Source organism: Hakea prostrata, chromosome 3, assembly GCF_041222555.1.
Source record: "Hakea prostrata isolate BN-2017 chromosome 3, UWA_Hpros_2, whole genome shotgun sequence".
NCBI lineage: Eukaryota > Viridiplantae > Streptophyta > Magnoliopsida > Proteales > Proteaceae > Hakea > Hakea prostrata.
In genome coordinates this window covers 2,055,668-2,071,586 of record NC_142602.1, presented here as the reverse complement: position 1 = coordinate 2,071,586, position 15,919 = coordinate 2,055,668, and the positions used below count along the sequence as shown (strand labels likewise).

Below are 15,919 nucleotides of genomic sequence, written 5' to 3'. Positions count from 1 at the left end.
CTATTTACCGCAGAATCATTTCCACAACAAAACTTTACGACAGGTATTATTGGTTGTTGAAACCTATTTACTACAGTTTTTTCCATGGCAAAAGCCTTAACTATTGTAAAGGAATGGGCTCAGGAAGTTCATGGTCTCTTTATTCATGTTTGACCCTTGGTCAAAGATAGATAGCTTTAATTCCTTTTTACCAAAAATAGAAAAGAAAAGAAGAGCTTAATTTAATTCCTTGGGTGTCAATCATCTGATTTAGGGCTGATTTAGGAACTTTTGGTGGAAAAATGATCAAGGACAGGGACTTTATTAGGTAAAGTGGAATACATTATGTAAGAGCAAAAAAGAGGGAGGGCTTGGTTTTAAAGATGTCCTATGCTTTAATAAAGCTTTATTAGCCGAACAAAGTTGGAGACTCTTGACTAATCCAACCTCCCTATGGGCACAAGTAATGTCTGCCAAATACCTTAAAGGCAAATTCATTTTGGAGGTTGAACCACCATCATATTGCTCAGGCAAATCCATTTTGGAAGTTGAACCACCATCATATTGCTCTTGAGGTTGGAGAAGTGTTTTAATGGGGAGGGATGTGCTAAGACATGGTTTGATTAGACAGGTTGGAAATGGTTTACATACTCACATATACCATGATCAATGGATTCCCTCTCTTCCTTTTAAATATATATCCAGTCCCCCACAAACCAATGGGCCTTCACTTGTACATGATTTGATTGATTGGTCAAATCTTCATTGGAAAAGAGATTTGTTGGCTGCTTTGTTTTCTCATTTGGAGGTTGCTGCTATTTTAACAATTCCCATCCTTTCCATCAATACCATGGATACATGGGTGTGGTACAAATCAAAGCAAGGAACTTTCAAGGTAAAATCAGGCTACTACCAGTGTTTGGCAATGTCTGACTCCCAAGGTAATATATCTTCATCATCATCACCATTTTTTGTTGGAACAGAATTTGGAATATTCCTACCTTACCAAAGATTAAGCATTTCTTGTGGAGAACATCTTATGAGGCGCTTGCTATAGGAAAATCTCTCTTTCATAGAAATAGTGCTCAAACACCATTATATCTTATATGCGGTAAGAATATTGAAAATTTTGGTCATGCTTTACTATTTTGTTCCCATGCAAAAGAATGTTGGAGAATGTCTCCTCTTAGGCTCGATGTTTCAGATTTTCATTGTGAATCCCTTCATGATTGGATATATTTTATATCTGATAAATTTAAAGAATATGGGAATTTGAATTATTTAGATCAAGTGTGGAGCTCTCTTATGTGGTGTATTTGGAAATCTAGAAATTTCATTCTTTTTAATGGAAATGATCTTTCCATAAGACAGACACTCATATCTTTTCATACTTTATGTGCAGAAATTCAATCTTTTTGTACTAATACATCTCATGGAGACACTAGGGCAGCATACCCTTTGCATAGAGTGGAAAGCATGGATGATGATTCGGAATTATTTTACCTTTTTGTCGATGGATCATGGGATTCTAGATCTCTTTATGGTGGCAGAGGATGCATTTTGTGGGACGCTCAACAGGTTTTCGTGGCAGCACTATGCATTGGAAATGAAGGTTCATCAAAGCACTTTAATGGAATTGGAGGCAATGAGAGATGGTCTCCTCTTGGCAAAAGGTTTGGGAATTTCGAATGTGCATATTAGCTCGGATTTTAAACCGGCCATTCAACCTCTTCAAGGTCTTAGTACCTTTCTTGATTGGCAATGTTTAAGCCTTGTTTCTGAAATTAGGACAATTGCGTTGGATTTCACCTTTATTAGATTTGCTTATATATCTAGGTCTAGAAATAGTTTTGCTAACTATCTAGCTCGGGGAGCTAATCTTTTTAAACTCTCTAGACATTGGTGGGGTTTTTCACCTTTCTTTGTTGTTTCCCCAAGCTTGTTCCTCTCCAAGCCTTTGTCTTTGGATGCTTTTAATTAATGAAATTTTCATGTTGTTGAACAAAAAAAAAATCATCTTTGTTCAGACAATGTTGAATTTCTAATCATGCATGCATGTCCGGCCTTTCTCTTTGTGTGTGTAATAGTATATATAGATCTTTCTATGGAAGTAAAGAGAAGTACAGGCTGTGGATTACGTAACCTAATTTTTTTTTGTCAACCACTAAAATTTGTATTAATTGAAAGCAGACAAACCAGGGGACCTGGATAATAACAAATTAAGAAGTATCAACGATAAACATAGCTGGAACATTCCTGATCTTGTGGTTAATTGGTTGCATGCAGCTGTAGAAAGACGAAAAATTAATGGAAGACACATTCAAGTCTATAAGCACATCCATAACAAATATATACTAAGACAAAAGCTAGCTATAAGGGGTAGGTAGAGTTGTTCGATCTTTCAAGTAAGTACAGCATAAGCGATAAGGCTAGAAATTAATACTTTTATCCATTGGAGAAAGGAAATTGATGAACAGCCAAAGGAAAGCTGAGCAGTTCATCATGATCAATCACCATCTATCATTCGCCCTATTTAACTTCCTAATTAGGATCTTAACTATCCTTATTTAGCTTGCCTTCCTGTGTGAATCTCTTGGGATTTTTCTTGAAGCGTACGCGTTCTAATTAAAAGCTTTGTATCCACCATGATGGGAACCTTTGCATGCCAGAGATTGAGTCGTAGCAGCATTAATTTGCTTTCATGGTTAATATTATCGATCTTCAGCGTAGTTGGGGCTCAAAAGCTGGTGAGGAGCTTTTCTTGTTAAGATATGTCATTAATTAGCCACTATCTTCTAATCATTCTTATCAATTTATGCTATGAAGTTAAATAAAAGGTTATTTTCATTCCCTAGTTTGATTTGGCTAAAAAAAGAATGCGATGAAAATGGTAAGTTCTATGAGGGTATGAAACTAATCATTCCATTAACAAGAATTGCACTAAAAGTGATTTTTAAATTAGGAGAAAATTTGGTAAAATGATGCATTATTTATTTATTTTAATTATGTTGCCCTAATGAGATTCATAATTCAATTTTATAGCAATCCCTTAAGGCTTATTTAGTTACATAAATCCAGAAATTTCAAATTTTTAGATTCATAAATTAGAAATTTATACCCATTTGGTTGTGTGAATCCCCTTGATTCATGAAATGTAGAGATTCACATTTTTACACTATAAGATACAAATTCACCTTATACCCATAAATCTACAGAATAACTTTTTTAGTGTAAAATTAATGTACAAATCATATAGTTACCTACAAATATGTATTATAATTAATGTACAAATCATGCGTTTACCTACGAGTAACCATTTCAGTCCATTTTACCTCATCCATGGGACATGATCCCTACATAATCGATGTTTGTGTTTCCATTGGAAGCACTATGTTTCATGAGAGTTAAATTTATGTTCTTACCCAAAAAAAAAAGTTAAATTTATGTTTCGTTTGGGGTAATACATCGTCTAATTAATGATTATTTTTCAAATCACAATTAGAAATAATTAATTTATATGAATCTTACAAATCACAATTAGAAATAATTAATTAATTAATTTTCAGTCATTTACAAGGTGATATTTCCATTTATTCATTAAAAGAGGTCTAGTTTAAGTAGAAAAAGTTTGACTTAATTAATACCTAACATAATGTATGAAAGGCTGGTACCCCAAAAAATAAATATAGGAAAGGGCCTTGGAACTCCAAAGTTGGCAAACTTATCGATTTTATCTAGTCCATTAGATGTATGACATATGTTCTAACATCACATCAAATGGTCGAAATCCATTTATAAATCACATCAAAGAGTTGTGACTAAATTTTAAAAAAAATGATGTGACTTATAAATTGATCTCAACCTTTTGATGTAATGTTGGGACACATGTCACATATCTACGAGAAAATGAATAAATATTAGTCTAATACATATGGACATGGAACCGGATCACCTTGAGGCAAAAAATTCCCCCTTTAGTTATGAGTTCCCCTATTAATGGATCCGGTTTCGAATCACCTGGAGGCTTGACCGTGTAACGCACGGTAGCTAGCTAGCTAGTACACACATGAAACTCATATTTGTTCTAAATTGGATGCTCACGCAGACGAGCACGGGAATTTTATCAAGAAATGGACCATCCATCTCCCTCTGGATGAATCTATCACATCAAGATAGAAAATTCCGGTGAGCACGCGTGATGAACAACGCTGTAGCATAGCAGAGCCCAACGGGTAATTAACTAGCTAGCTAACTTTGCACTAATCATTTATTAGTCTAATTAATTTCCGTACCAAAGCCACACATCTATACACACACAATAGTAATTCAAACCAAAATTATTCTTTCAAGCTTTAAGATTAATTAATTTAGATTACTTTCTTTTTCTCCTCTTATTCATACGAGTGTGAGAGATGAAGAGGGAGAAGAAAAAGAACAACAACAACAAACCTAAACTCTAGAATGAAAGACTTAGGATTATAGATCATACGGTGTTATCTATTGATATTATTACATAGAGTTGCTCGCACACTATACTTGGGCTAGCTAGCCTGGCCTTCCCTGGAGCGAGTCAACGAGCTAGAGAAGATTAAAGCTTGCATGAGAAATTATGAACAACTGGGTTTTCACTCTTTTTCATCAGCTGGCTCCTCTTTAGTCGTTTGCTCATTGGAGATTATTTCTTCTGCTTTAGCTTCTTGGGCTTCTGGGTCAAGAGGGTACACTGTATCCGAACCCATTATCATCATGTTTAACCTAACATCTTCAATGATTTGCCTCTCCTCCGGTGCAAAAATCTCCATATTGGAGCTCCTGTAGATAAAATATAGCAACATTTGAAGCATCCCAAAGATGAAACCCAGTATGTTTGGGACCTATTCAAAAGAAAATTAACCCAAGTTAGATATATTAATTCAAATAGATTTTTGAATTTCCAGATGAATCTTGCATCGATCACTTACAGCTATGTAAAGGTCGTCTTGAAGAAAACCATAGAAGAACCACATCACTGCACTCAAGGTGAGGAATAAGGATAACGTAAATGGCATGAATTCCACGGTCTTTGTGCGGATTACCTGCCTCTGTTTATTTATTAATAAATCAATTAGAGTATACAAAACTAAACAATTAAAGGTATTAAGCTTTGGTATTGTGATTGTGACATAACGTTACCATAATGCTTAAGGGCGCCACGAAAACGCACACAGCAAAGGCATCACAAATTAATCCGACGATCTTGACCTTACTATGTTCTGGGGCTAAGTATTGAATTAGAGAAACGATCAAGCAGAGCGCCCCAACATTTAGAATCAGAAGCAGCATGAAAGACAAATTCTGCCATAAAAAATTTTCAAATTCATCAGCAGGAAGACAACTCAAGGTGGGTCTATATATAATAAAAAAGCGAGGTGCAAGTACGAAGAGAATTTATTTTGGTACCCTAGCTCTCCTTGGTGCATAGATCAAGTAGATTATAATGTAGAGTGTCTCTATGACACATCCGAGGGTGTTGATTGTGATAAGGTAAGCTGAGTTCTTCTTCAGTAATGCATAATATATCCAAAGCATGGCGCTAAATAGAGCAGACAGATATGGCAAAGATTGAAATCCTTCGGTTGATTTCTTCTTTAAAATCCTCCAAAATGTTGGCCTGCGTCGACGGAACAAAACAAAATAAATATGATCTTCTATCCCCTCGGATAAGAATGCAAACAAATGAAAAATGGAAACCCTAAAATGAAAAATTACTTACACTGGAGCAATGTAAACCAAGAACGAGATGATGTTACCTGTAAACCACATACACCAACAAATGAGTAATTGTAAATTGATATAATTGCTTTCTTTTCTACAAGAAGGTAAAAAAAAACGTACTGGACGGCATTTTAATTGATGAAATGAGATTTTACTTGAAAAAGTATCATGAGGAAGAACCCCAGTTTATTGATAATTGAAAGATCAGGTGGTACAAATAGGATTTTTTTTTCCTTTAAATGGCAGCAGATGGAGTCAAGTAATAACTCCTTGTCTAGAAGTTAATGAATTGCAGGAAGCGCTTGCTAGAGAAAGTATGGATCAATTTTATTTCCAACTGAACCAGAATAGAAGTGACGTTGAGAGGTAACTACTTGAGAAAATGACAAGAAGATCAAGGAAAGAGTAGAAGCGGCGCAGGTGCAGTTCAAAACGAAGGAGATGAATTAAAAGAGAAGAAATCGATCATCGATGTGTTACGAACTTTACCTAAGAGACCAAAGGCGAACACCCATGGCGAATTGTGATTTAAACCATGGAAACCCATCTCTGGCTTCCACTATAAATGAGACGGACGCTCTATCTCAAAAGCAAAATTTGAAGCAGGGTTTAGCTGCTCAAACCCTTCTTCGATCCTCCCTCCTCACCCCTGCAAATCTATAATATGGTGCAGAGAAGCATATGGAGAAGAAAGGTATATATAGGAGGAAATTTGAAGGGAAAGCTAAAGTGTGCATGGAAATCATTTATCTTTTTTATTTTTTTTGGGTAGAAGTCTGCATGGAAATTATGGTGGTGGGGTTTGGTGGGGGAGGAAAAGGTAGTGGGATGATTACTATGTCGCGTAGGATACACTCACTTACTCGTGAATCAACAAAACAATAGGTTATGAGCTCGACTTCAGTGCTGCGCAATAATAATTACACAGTACTATGCAAACGGTCAAGATTGAGATCTCGACCGAGATTTTTATCTTGACCGTTTATTCCTCAAAAATGTGATAATACACTTTTTAGAAATGGATGGTCGAGATGGACAATTCGCTGCAGGAGCACCCAATCAATTTTAATAGATGATAGATTTAGTTGGTGGCTTTACGTGGAATTTTACGTTACTCGCATAATCACATTGGATACACTCGTGCTTTTCATGCCAAGAGGAATTTTCGTGACCAACACCTCGTTTAGTCGTTTCTTATTAATTGAGAAGAAAATGCCATCCCACCACGCCAAGCCCGGCCTACCTACCACAAACCCTAAAATGCATTTCTCACACTCTCTTCTCTGCTTCTTTTAGTAAATTGTGGAGTAAGAGACGCAAGGTTTCGTGTGGAGGTTATTTTGTGTTAGAAATCATCTTCCATTCTTTTAAAGCAATTTTTACATTTGTAGCAAGATGGTGATAAGGGTTTAGTTATTGTCTTTTGTTTTTACTAGCTTCTTTTTGACAAAACTATTAGGTATGCATTAACATGGAGGCAGGTGAATCTAATTTTGGTCGCCGTTATATTGGAATGAAACTTAGACCAACGAGCATACAACTACATCTCAACAAGAGATATTAAGCTAGACAAAGTGAATGTTACTCTTCTTGACTGATGAGACCATGCATGTCATAGGGCAGAACCAGAATTCTACATCGAAATGGCCACATTGACCATGGTGATTTAATCCGACTGTTCGGTGTATATTGGTATCCATGTATTGCAATCTCAATAGCGAAAACAAGATGCTTTAAGGAGCTGAGGATCAAAACTCATGAAATCTACCATCTTGGTTTCAATGGAAACCATCATAATTTTATGCATTTGTTATTTTTTGAAGGCAAGTATTTCTGTTTTGGGAATTTCATTTGATGCTAGCCCCACGAAGAATATTGAGTTTTAGAAGGATTTGATGCTTTTACTTGAGTTGCCATTGTGGGAATTGATTTCATATTTGATCCAAATGAAAATGATTTGATGCTAGCATACAAATATATAAATGAGATTTCCTCTTAAAAATGTCATAAACAGATTGCCGAGCTGGATGCAAGCGACCGGAAGCCGCGTATTGCTTCACTTTTTAACCCTGAAAAGTGAAAATTAGTGCGAAGGAAATCTTTACCCTGAAAAGAGAAAATATAAAAAATAAAAAAATAAAAACAAAAAGCTAATGCAAAGGAAAATATCATTTAATTGGGACGGTTAACGGTTTCACACCACACGGTCCACACCCTTTAAGATCTATTCCTTTTCTCACGACACTTTTTCAAGAATCACACCCTTACAACTAAAGAGGTAAGGTTCAGATCATCTCCCCGTCCATGGAGAGCAGTGGATTCAAATCCTCTATAATTCCCACTCTACAATTCCCTGTAATTCTTATCTAGGATTGTGATAGGAGTGTCAATTTGTAACTCGAGTCGTTAAAACCAAACCGCACCGACCCGTTATACTCCGAACCAGTCCAAACCAAACCTTAATAGGTTGTGTTTGGGCTGAGGGTGGCGTAGCCCACACCAACCCGAAACCGAACCGTAACCCATTATAACCCGTTTACATTATGTTTTGTAATTTTACATTAAATAGTATTTGAATCATTATATTACTACTAGGTAGTTGGTATAGACCATCAAAAACATTAAGCATAAATTCAAAGATTAAATGGTCATTTTACTATTTAATATCTAAGTTCTCGATTTCTATTGAATGGGTGGGTTTTTTTTTAATGGAAATTGACTGATAGCAACTTAGTTTTCTATAGAATTTTCGCTCTTGTTGTAGGATATTCAATTGTTTCTTCTTGTTCTCTTTTTTACCCACCAAAAACCGTTAGTCAACCCGAGTCTAAACCATTAGCCAAAACCGTTAGTTAGCCCGAATTCAAACCGCACCAAACCGAAATCGGCCCGAAACCGTTAAGCCCAACCTAAAACCGCCCCAAACCGCACTGTTGACACCCTTAGATTGTGACATGCAGTAGTTAATTATTCCACATTCACAATTAAAATCCAACTAAGAATTGAATCTAATAAATCCCTAAAATTCTCCCAATTTTGTCTTTCCTATTTTCTTGAGGCTTAATTTTTGGGATTTATTTTTTTGGAGAAAGGGAGCTTTGATTAAATAAAGAGAAAAAAAGAAAGAAAATTACATTCTGAAGAATTTTTGGGATTTATTAGATTTAGTTTCTATTGAGTTCTAATTCTGACCCTTGGATAATTAACTGCCATATGTCACAATCCTAGATAAGCATTTCAGGGAATTGTAGGAAATAAGAATTGTAGAGGATGTGAATCCACAATAGACTTCTTTCACCATAAAGTTGGGTGAGATGGTTACCAAAAAAAAAAAAGTTGGGTGAGACCCACATAGGACCCACTAAAGGTTTTATTTTAAATTCTTTTTCAAACATGGGACCCGCTCGAACTTGTGGTATGTGTTCCCTTGACGAGGAGGTGATTTCGAGTAGAGAGACAAAGAGAGAGAGAATTATAAATATTTAAAAAAAAAAATAGTTAAATTGAGATCCTTGGATAATTAAATTAACTGGCATGTTTCACAATTCTAGATAAAAATTATAGGGAATTACAGTAGATTTATTTCTCGATAAAGTTGGGTGAGACCCACGTATGTAGGACCCACTAAAGGTTTTATTTTTAATTTTTTAAATTATTTTTCAAACAAGGGACCCACTGGTACTTGTGGTATGTGCTCCGGTGACAAGGAGGTGATTCCGACTAGAGAGGCAGAGACGGAGAGAGAGAGAGAGAGAATTAAAAAAAAAAACAAAAAACATTGAATTGAGATCTCCTACCCATTAGACTAGAAGATTTGCTCTCTTTTCACTGCTTTCTACCGCATAGTTAAAAAAACCCACTTTTGAGCATTGTAAAATCGAACCATAGATGAACATATGGACCTTCCTCCTAATTTATTAGGAGAGGGAAGAGGTAGAAGTATCTTAGCAATTGGTCCAATGAAAAACCATAGAACTTATCCTAATTTTCTTGATGTGTTAGTTTCAATGTCAATGTTTTATAGGTTTAAAGTAGTTTTCAAGATCTCAAATAATTAATAACCTATGGGTTTGATGAAAGATAAAATTGCATGACCAGCATTCTACGAAAATTAAGTCAAAAAGAAGGGTAGTAACTACTAAGTAATTTGGGATCCTAGGACAAGATAAGTCAAGCCACCTATTGTTATTGGTATAGAGTTGGCAGATCTTGCAATAAAATCTGAAGAGTAGTTCATCCTCTTGTCCTATAACATTAATGATGATTTAAATTCAGTAAGCAAGCCACAGAGCAGATCAAAGAGTCCAAACGGGGAATGGATCTAAATTTAAAGGCACCGACAGGGAAAGAAGAAAAGGGAAAGACACAAGAACAAACGGACAGGGCCCGCAACGAAAGGAGAAAGAACCAAGCAAATGTCTGGAAAAGGCAGGACGACACACACCAAGGACCTGAAGGAGGAACAAAGGGCAGACCCGGAAGGGGCGGCACGCCACCGAGCAAAGAAACACAAGACAAAATGGGAGAAGGAACAAAGGACCGGAACAACAACGAAAGCAAGCACACAAAGGCAAACAAGGAACAAAACACTTGGGAAGGTCAAACCAACATGCAAGCTCGGGAGACATCCAAAACAAATGGGACAGGACACCACAAGAGAAAGGCATGTCCGAAACACGCCGAGGAACCGACAAGAGAAGAGCCATTGGGCAAAGCAAGAGTTCATGGCTCGAGAAGGAGATGGCAAACACCTCAGCTACTACCCTCAACGAGACGCTAATAAGATCCTTAAATTAAAAAGAAGGATGGAAGTGGACACTGCAGAAGGAGATCACGCAACCCCAGCCCATTTCCGAAGCCTCCAGAACCAACCGACAAAGTGCTTTAGATCGGTCCAACGATCAACCCAGTCACCCGGAATGAACAGAGATTATTGGAGGCCTCGAGAAGAGATAAAGAGCACCTTTTCAATGGGGCCTGAAGGCACCCGGCCGATGGGCTTCCCCCACTTTTTTCAAACCAGGGAGATCATGTGGACCTACAAAATTTGTGAATTTTCATTCGGGATATATGGATTCTAACATCAATGTTTCGACATATGCCTCATCCCAAAAGTTCCTTCCCCAGATACAGCGGACAAGTTCAGGCCTATTAGCCTAGGCGGAGTTGCAGTAAAGGTGGCCTCAAAAATCATGCGGCGACACAACACAACTTCCGAGCCAAACCCAGAACGCTTATCCCATCCAGGCTCATATCCGACAATATCTTCATGGCACATGAACTTTTTCACTACATCAAGAAGCGGAAGAAAGGAAAAAAGAAGTTGTTGGGACTCAAATTGGATATGAAGAAAGCTTATGACAGGTTAGAATGGTCTTATATTAAAGCCATTTTACAAAAATTTGGTTTTGATCATCATTGGATCTCACTGGTCATGAGTAGTATTACCTCAGTATCATATAAATTGTTGGTTAATGGGAACGTTAGTAGCTCAATCATCCCTTCTAGGGGAATCCGGCAAGGAGATCCTCTCTCCCCGCCCTCTATACGTGTGCCCAAGGATTAAGTGCCCTTATTAAAAAGGAGGAAGAACAAGGCCACATTAGAGGGATCCAAGTGAAAAATAGGGCCCCTCCCATTTCCCATTTGCTATTTGCTGACGATACTTTGTTGTTTTCTGAAGTGAACTTAGAGGCTGGCCACAATTTCAAAGATACATTACAGGTTTATTGCAGGTGTAGTGGTCAAGATATCAACCTTGACAAGTCAAGTATTGTCTTTAGCCCAAACACTCCATCCAAGTTCAGAAGGTGGTTCTCTAGACTACTCAAAGTCTCCTATAAGAAAGAGCCTACAAAATATTTGGGTCTTCCCCGAGGTCGGAGTGTCTAAAATAAAGACATTTTCATACTAAAGGACGAGTACACTCAAGAATGGAAAGTGGAAATTTAGACTTCTATCTCATGCGGAAGAGATATCATGCTCAAATCGTAGCCTTTGCTCTCCCTCAATTGGGGCTCCCATTTTAAAATACCAAAGGCGCACGATGAGGTAAGGAGAAGTGCAACAAAATTTTATTGGGGAGAAGAAGGAGGTCATGCAAAGATTCATTGGGTTTCGTGGGATAGACTATGTTTGTCTAAGGAGAGGGGTGGACTTGGTTTTCGAGACCCGAGTAGACAAAACCGCCCTACTCACCAAGGTGGCACATCGGCGTGGCAAAACCCCGATTCACTATGGGCTCGTTTCATCAAAGCAATCTATTTCCCCCAAGGATCTTTCCTTGAGGCATCCCTCGGTCATCAACCTTCATGGGCTTGGCGTAGTCTAATGGAAGGGAAGAAGGTCTTACTAGATCATTTAATCGGCGGGTTGAAACCGGTGAAAAATTCAAATTTGGAATGATAGATGGGTGCCAAGTTTACCGGTGGGATGTTACAACACCCTAGGCCAGATGGTTGTGATCTTGTATGGGTGGCGGATCTCATAGATGCTGAGAACAGAAAATGGAGAGAAGATAGGCTACAAACTTATTTTCAACAGCAGATGGGAGCACATCGGACAAATAAGTCTAAGCTTATTTCCAAGGGAGGATATGCAACTCGGGGAGGAACAAAAACGGTATTTTCTCGTTAAATCAGCCTATCATGCTTTATCAAATGCACACTTTGCAAAATTAGAATTACTCGCATCCTCTTCCTCCATTCCTAAATGGAAATTGGTAGATAGAGTGGTATGGAAAGAGATTTGGAAAGTGCATACCCTACCAAAAATCCGCCATTTTTATGGAGAATAGTGCGAAGGACTCCCCGCCTGGTTTGAAAAGAAAGAAAGTACCACTGACTCAACCGGAGAGGATGTGAGGAAGATGAAGATCAACCAATCATGTTGGAGAATCAAGAGCGATGGGCAAGGAAAACCCCTCCAGGACAAGAGCTAAAACGAATGGTAAACCTAGTACCATGCAAACAAAGAAGAAGCTAGAAAATGTAGTCGACAGGCATGGACAAAAACGGCTAAAAGGAAAATCATAAACCAAAGAAGGCCGAGAGCAAAGCAGCCATGAAGAATATGGCAACAAACAAGCCGTACCTATGAGGAGAGGAAAACCAAGACAAGGCAGAAGAACAGCCACACCACAAAGCCCACAGAGGAAAGCAAACCACCCCAGGATGGAAAACAACAAGAACAAAAGGAAGAACGGGGCAAAGAGACAAGGGGACAATACAAGACGAAAAACAAAGGACAGAGGAGGAGAGGAGGATGGAAGAAACAAACAAAAAAAAAAAACAAGAGAAGGAAAAACACTATCACAAGATTTATCAGAAGCCAAAGATCAGCGAAGGACCATGAGGACATGAGGGGATCACCTGGTTGGTAGACTTATGTTACTTCGCTTCTCCTTATAATAAAATCTTTTTACCAAAAAAAAAAAATTCATGTAATTCTTTTTATCGAGGTTGAGGGTATTTTGGAGGATTCATTACTTCTATCATCCGCTTGTGTTTTTTTTAATTTTTTTCCATTTTTGTTGAGATATCAATGGTTTAGCAGATTCCCTAGTTAGGAAGGCTCTGTCTATTTCGAGTAAGACAGTTTGGCCGTTATCCGATCCTTGGTTGTGTAGTGTTTTACTTACTAGGTGGTTTTTTCAATAGTTCTTCTGCTTTCTAATGAAATATCTATTTACCAATTATAAAAAAAAATTAGTGCTATGAGAGATTAAGTGTTTTATACAACGTCTAGAAGAAATGAATATAACAGGTTCTATGGTGTAGTGGTTAGCACTCTGGACTTTGAATCCAGCGACCTGGGTTCGACTCCCGGTAGGACCTTTTTGAAATGGTCGTTAATATTTGTGTGGGCTTTTAAATGGCTGTTTATTTACCAAGATCTAATTCATTGTCAGCCCAGGATCATGTGTGCCTTTGAATTTGGGCTTCGGCTCTATTGCCCATTTGCCTGTGACGGATAAATGGTCCTTCAGTAGCTATCGTTCATAGTGGGCCTGAATTTGGGCCCGTTCAAGGTGGACCCATCAGACCATAAATGGGAGGAGAATTCATACTACCTTTAAACTGCTCAACCTCAAAAAGATGTGAATTTAAGATCTTATTTACTAAATGCATAACTGTAAATTTAACAGAGATTAAGGGTAATTTAGAAACTGTGAAAATTATCCAACCATAACTTCATAACATTTTCTACTGGAGATTACTATTGTGCAAATTTAACAAACATTTTGAGGGGCTATTACTATTTTGGGGTGTTTGTGCATTTTCTCAATAATCTTAGGGTGTCCCTGAAATTTTTTCCTATAAATATAATGGAGGTCTAGGTGATTAGCCTTATCAACTGGTCTGGATCTCAATTGCTATCACAAACTTTCTTTGTCTTTATAGTAAAGGAGACTAAAGTTGTGGAGGGAATGTGCTAGCGTAGTCACGAGGGGAGACAAAAACCCACACTTTCGCATGTTGGAAGTGGTGACTTCTTGCTGGATTTAAGAAAACTAAGTTTGAAAAAAATTAAGAATAATTATAGATACATATCCTACATTTGTAGACTATTATTATACACCAAGCAGAAGGTTTCCAAACTATTACATTTATATTATTTATTTTTTTATTATAAATATTATTTTTTATGATTACAATACAATTGATATATAGTTTAAAATATAAGAGATGTAATGTAAATAAAAAAATTTAAAGGGATCGAAACATAATAGTCTACAATTCCAGGAGATGCAAATGCAATTCATTTGGAATTTTAAATATTTTTTAACATCTACACACCCCAGAAGGAAGAGCGGGTTATTCAACGATTTAATGTAAACTATTATATTGCATGCCCCATGCAAAAGCATAAGGTACAACAACCTACTTAGAGACCTTTACTCAAATGCTTCTAAGAAGAAAAAAATTCCATATAAAACTTACATACATTATTGTTGTGTGATATGTCATTGGTGTGACATGAAAAATTTATGACCGTTATTTTACTTATTTAAGAATCTAAAATTTAATTTAACTTGTTGATAATCAGATTTATTATCTATGCCAATAATTATGCATCTATTTACTTTCTCCTTGAGAGGAGGGGGAGATTTGAATTTGTCTTTCCGTGTTAGAATGAGTGAAATTTTTTTTTTTTTTTTTTTTTTCATATTGTCAATAGGAAATCTCCCATATTATCCCTTTGTTTTTATACCATCATATTTTCCCTTGATAAAATATAAAAGAACACCATTCACGATTATCAAAAAATAATCATAGTAATAATATAATTCCAATAGGACTTTGATAAACTTTTTCCGCTTAATCATTTTTGTTGCTTAAAGTCAAACCAATTTCCAATGATATAATCTACTCTCTTTTTTTCTTTTAATATAAATATTATTTTTCACCTATAGATAATTGATTGTGAAATTCCAAATTTGATATGCAATACAAGACGACAGATACCATAATATCACATAACAATTGTTTACCGAAAGAAAAATAAAGATATCACCTAACAATTACACTTAAAGAAGAATATCCTTGCAAAAAAAGAAGAAAAATAAAAAAATAGTTTGTTTTTTTCAAGCATAGATTTTTACCAATCAATTTCAGATCGAGACCCATCTTGGCTTTTATCGATCAGCCACCAATCTATTGGTTTGTATTCAACAAATTTGCCTATAATTTTATAAGAATTTACAGAGGCTGTCGATGTGAGTTTGGATTCTCTACTCGTCAAGAGTAGGGTTCTGTGAGGTCCACTAGGATCCATCTCTAATCTCTAATTTATTTTGTTATCACTTAGAAACAAGGTATCTTATTGTGTGGGGGAGAAAATATGAGCGGAGCATAGACTTCTACACTGACGAACAAAATATCCACAGTCAATGAGTTAATGGATATTTAGAATATACTATAACTATTCGAAACTTCTATTGGAACAACTCTTCCAATGAGTGTTCAATGGATGGATTAAAAGATATACTTACTTTTAAATATAAAAAAGAAAATAAATGAACTAAATTTTTTTTTTTAACTTTTTAAATTTAAAATTAAAATTTTATTATTTTATTTGATAAAAAAAAATTTTCATTGCTGTGCACACCAGTTTTTTATTTTATTTTTTAATCAATTTTTGTAATAATTTAATCCTGTGAAAAAAAATTAAAAGGGAAAAATGG

At 36.4% G+C, this 15,919-nt stretch overlaps 1 protein-coding gene and 1 non-coding gene across 2 annotated transcripts; one reads left to right on the top strand and one right to left on the bottom strand.

The window, feature by feature from the left end:
- Window positions 1-4,604: 4,604 nt before the first annotated feature.
- Window positions 4,605-6,280, bottom strand: LOC149019921 (bidirectional sugar transporter N3-like). The gene is made up of 6 exons (XM_089150974.1): window positions 6,223-6,280; window positions 5,732-5,768; window positions 5,419-5,629; window positions 5,152-5,313; window positions 4,941-5,060; window positions 4,605-4,853 (listed from the first exon to the last, which is right to left on the bottom strand). The coding sequence occupies exons 1-6, from the start codon at window positions 6,278-6,280 to the stop codon at window positions 4,605-4,607; spliced, it is 837 nt and encodes a 278-aa protein (XP_089007100.1).
- Window positions 6,281-13,496: 7,216 nt separating this feature from the next.
- Window positions 13,497-13,568, top strand: TRNAQ-UUG (transfer RNA glutamine (anticodon UUG)). Its single transcript has one exon. It is a non-coding gene; the product is annotated as a tRNA-Gln (tRNA).
- The last annotated feature ends 2,351 nt before the right edge of the window (window positions 13,569-15,919 follow it).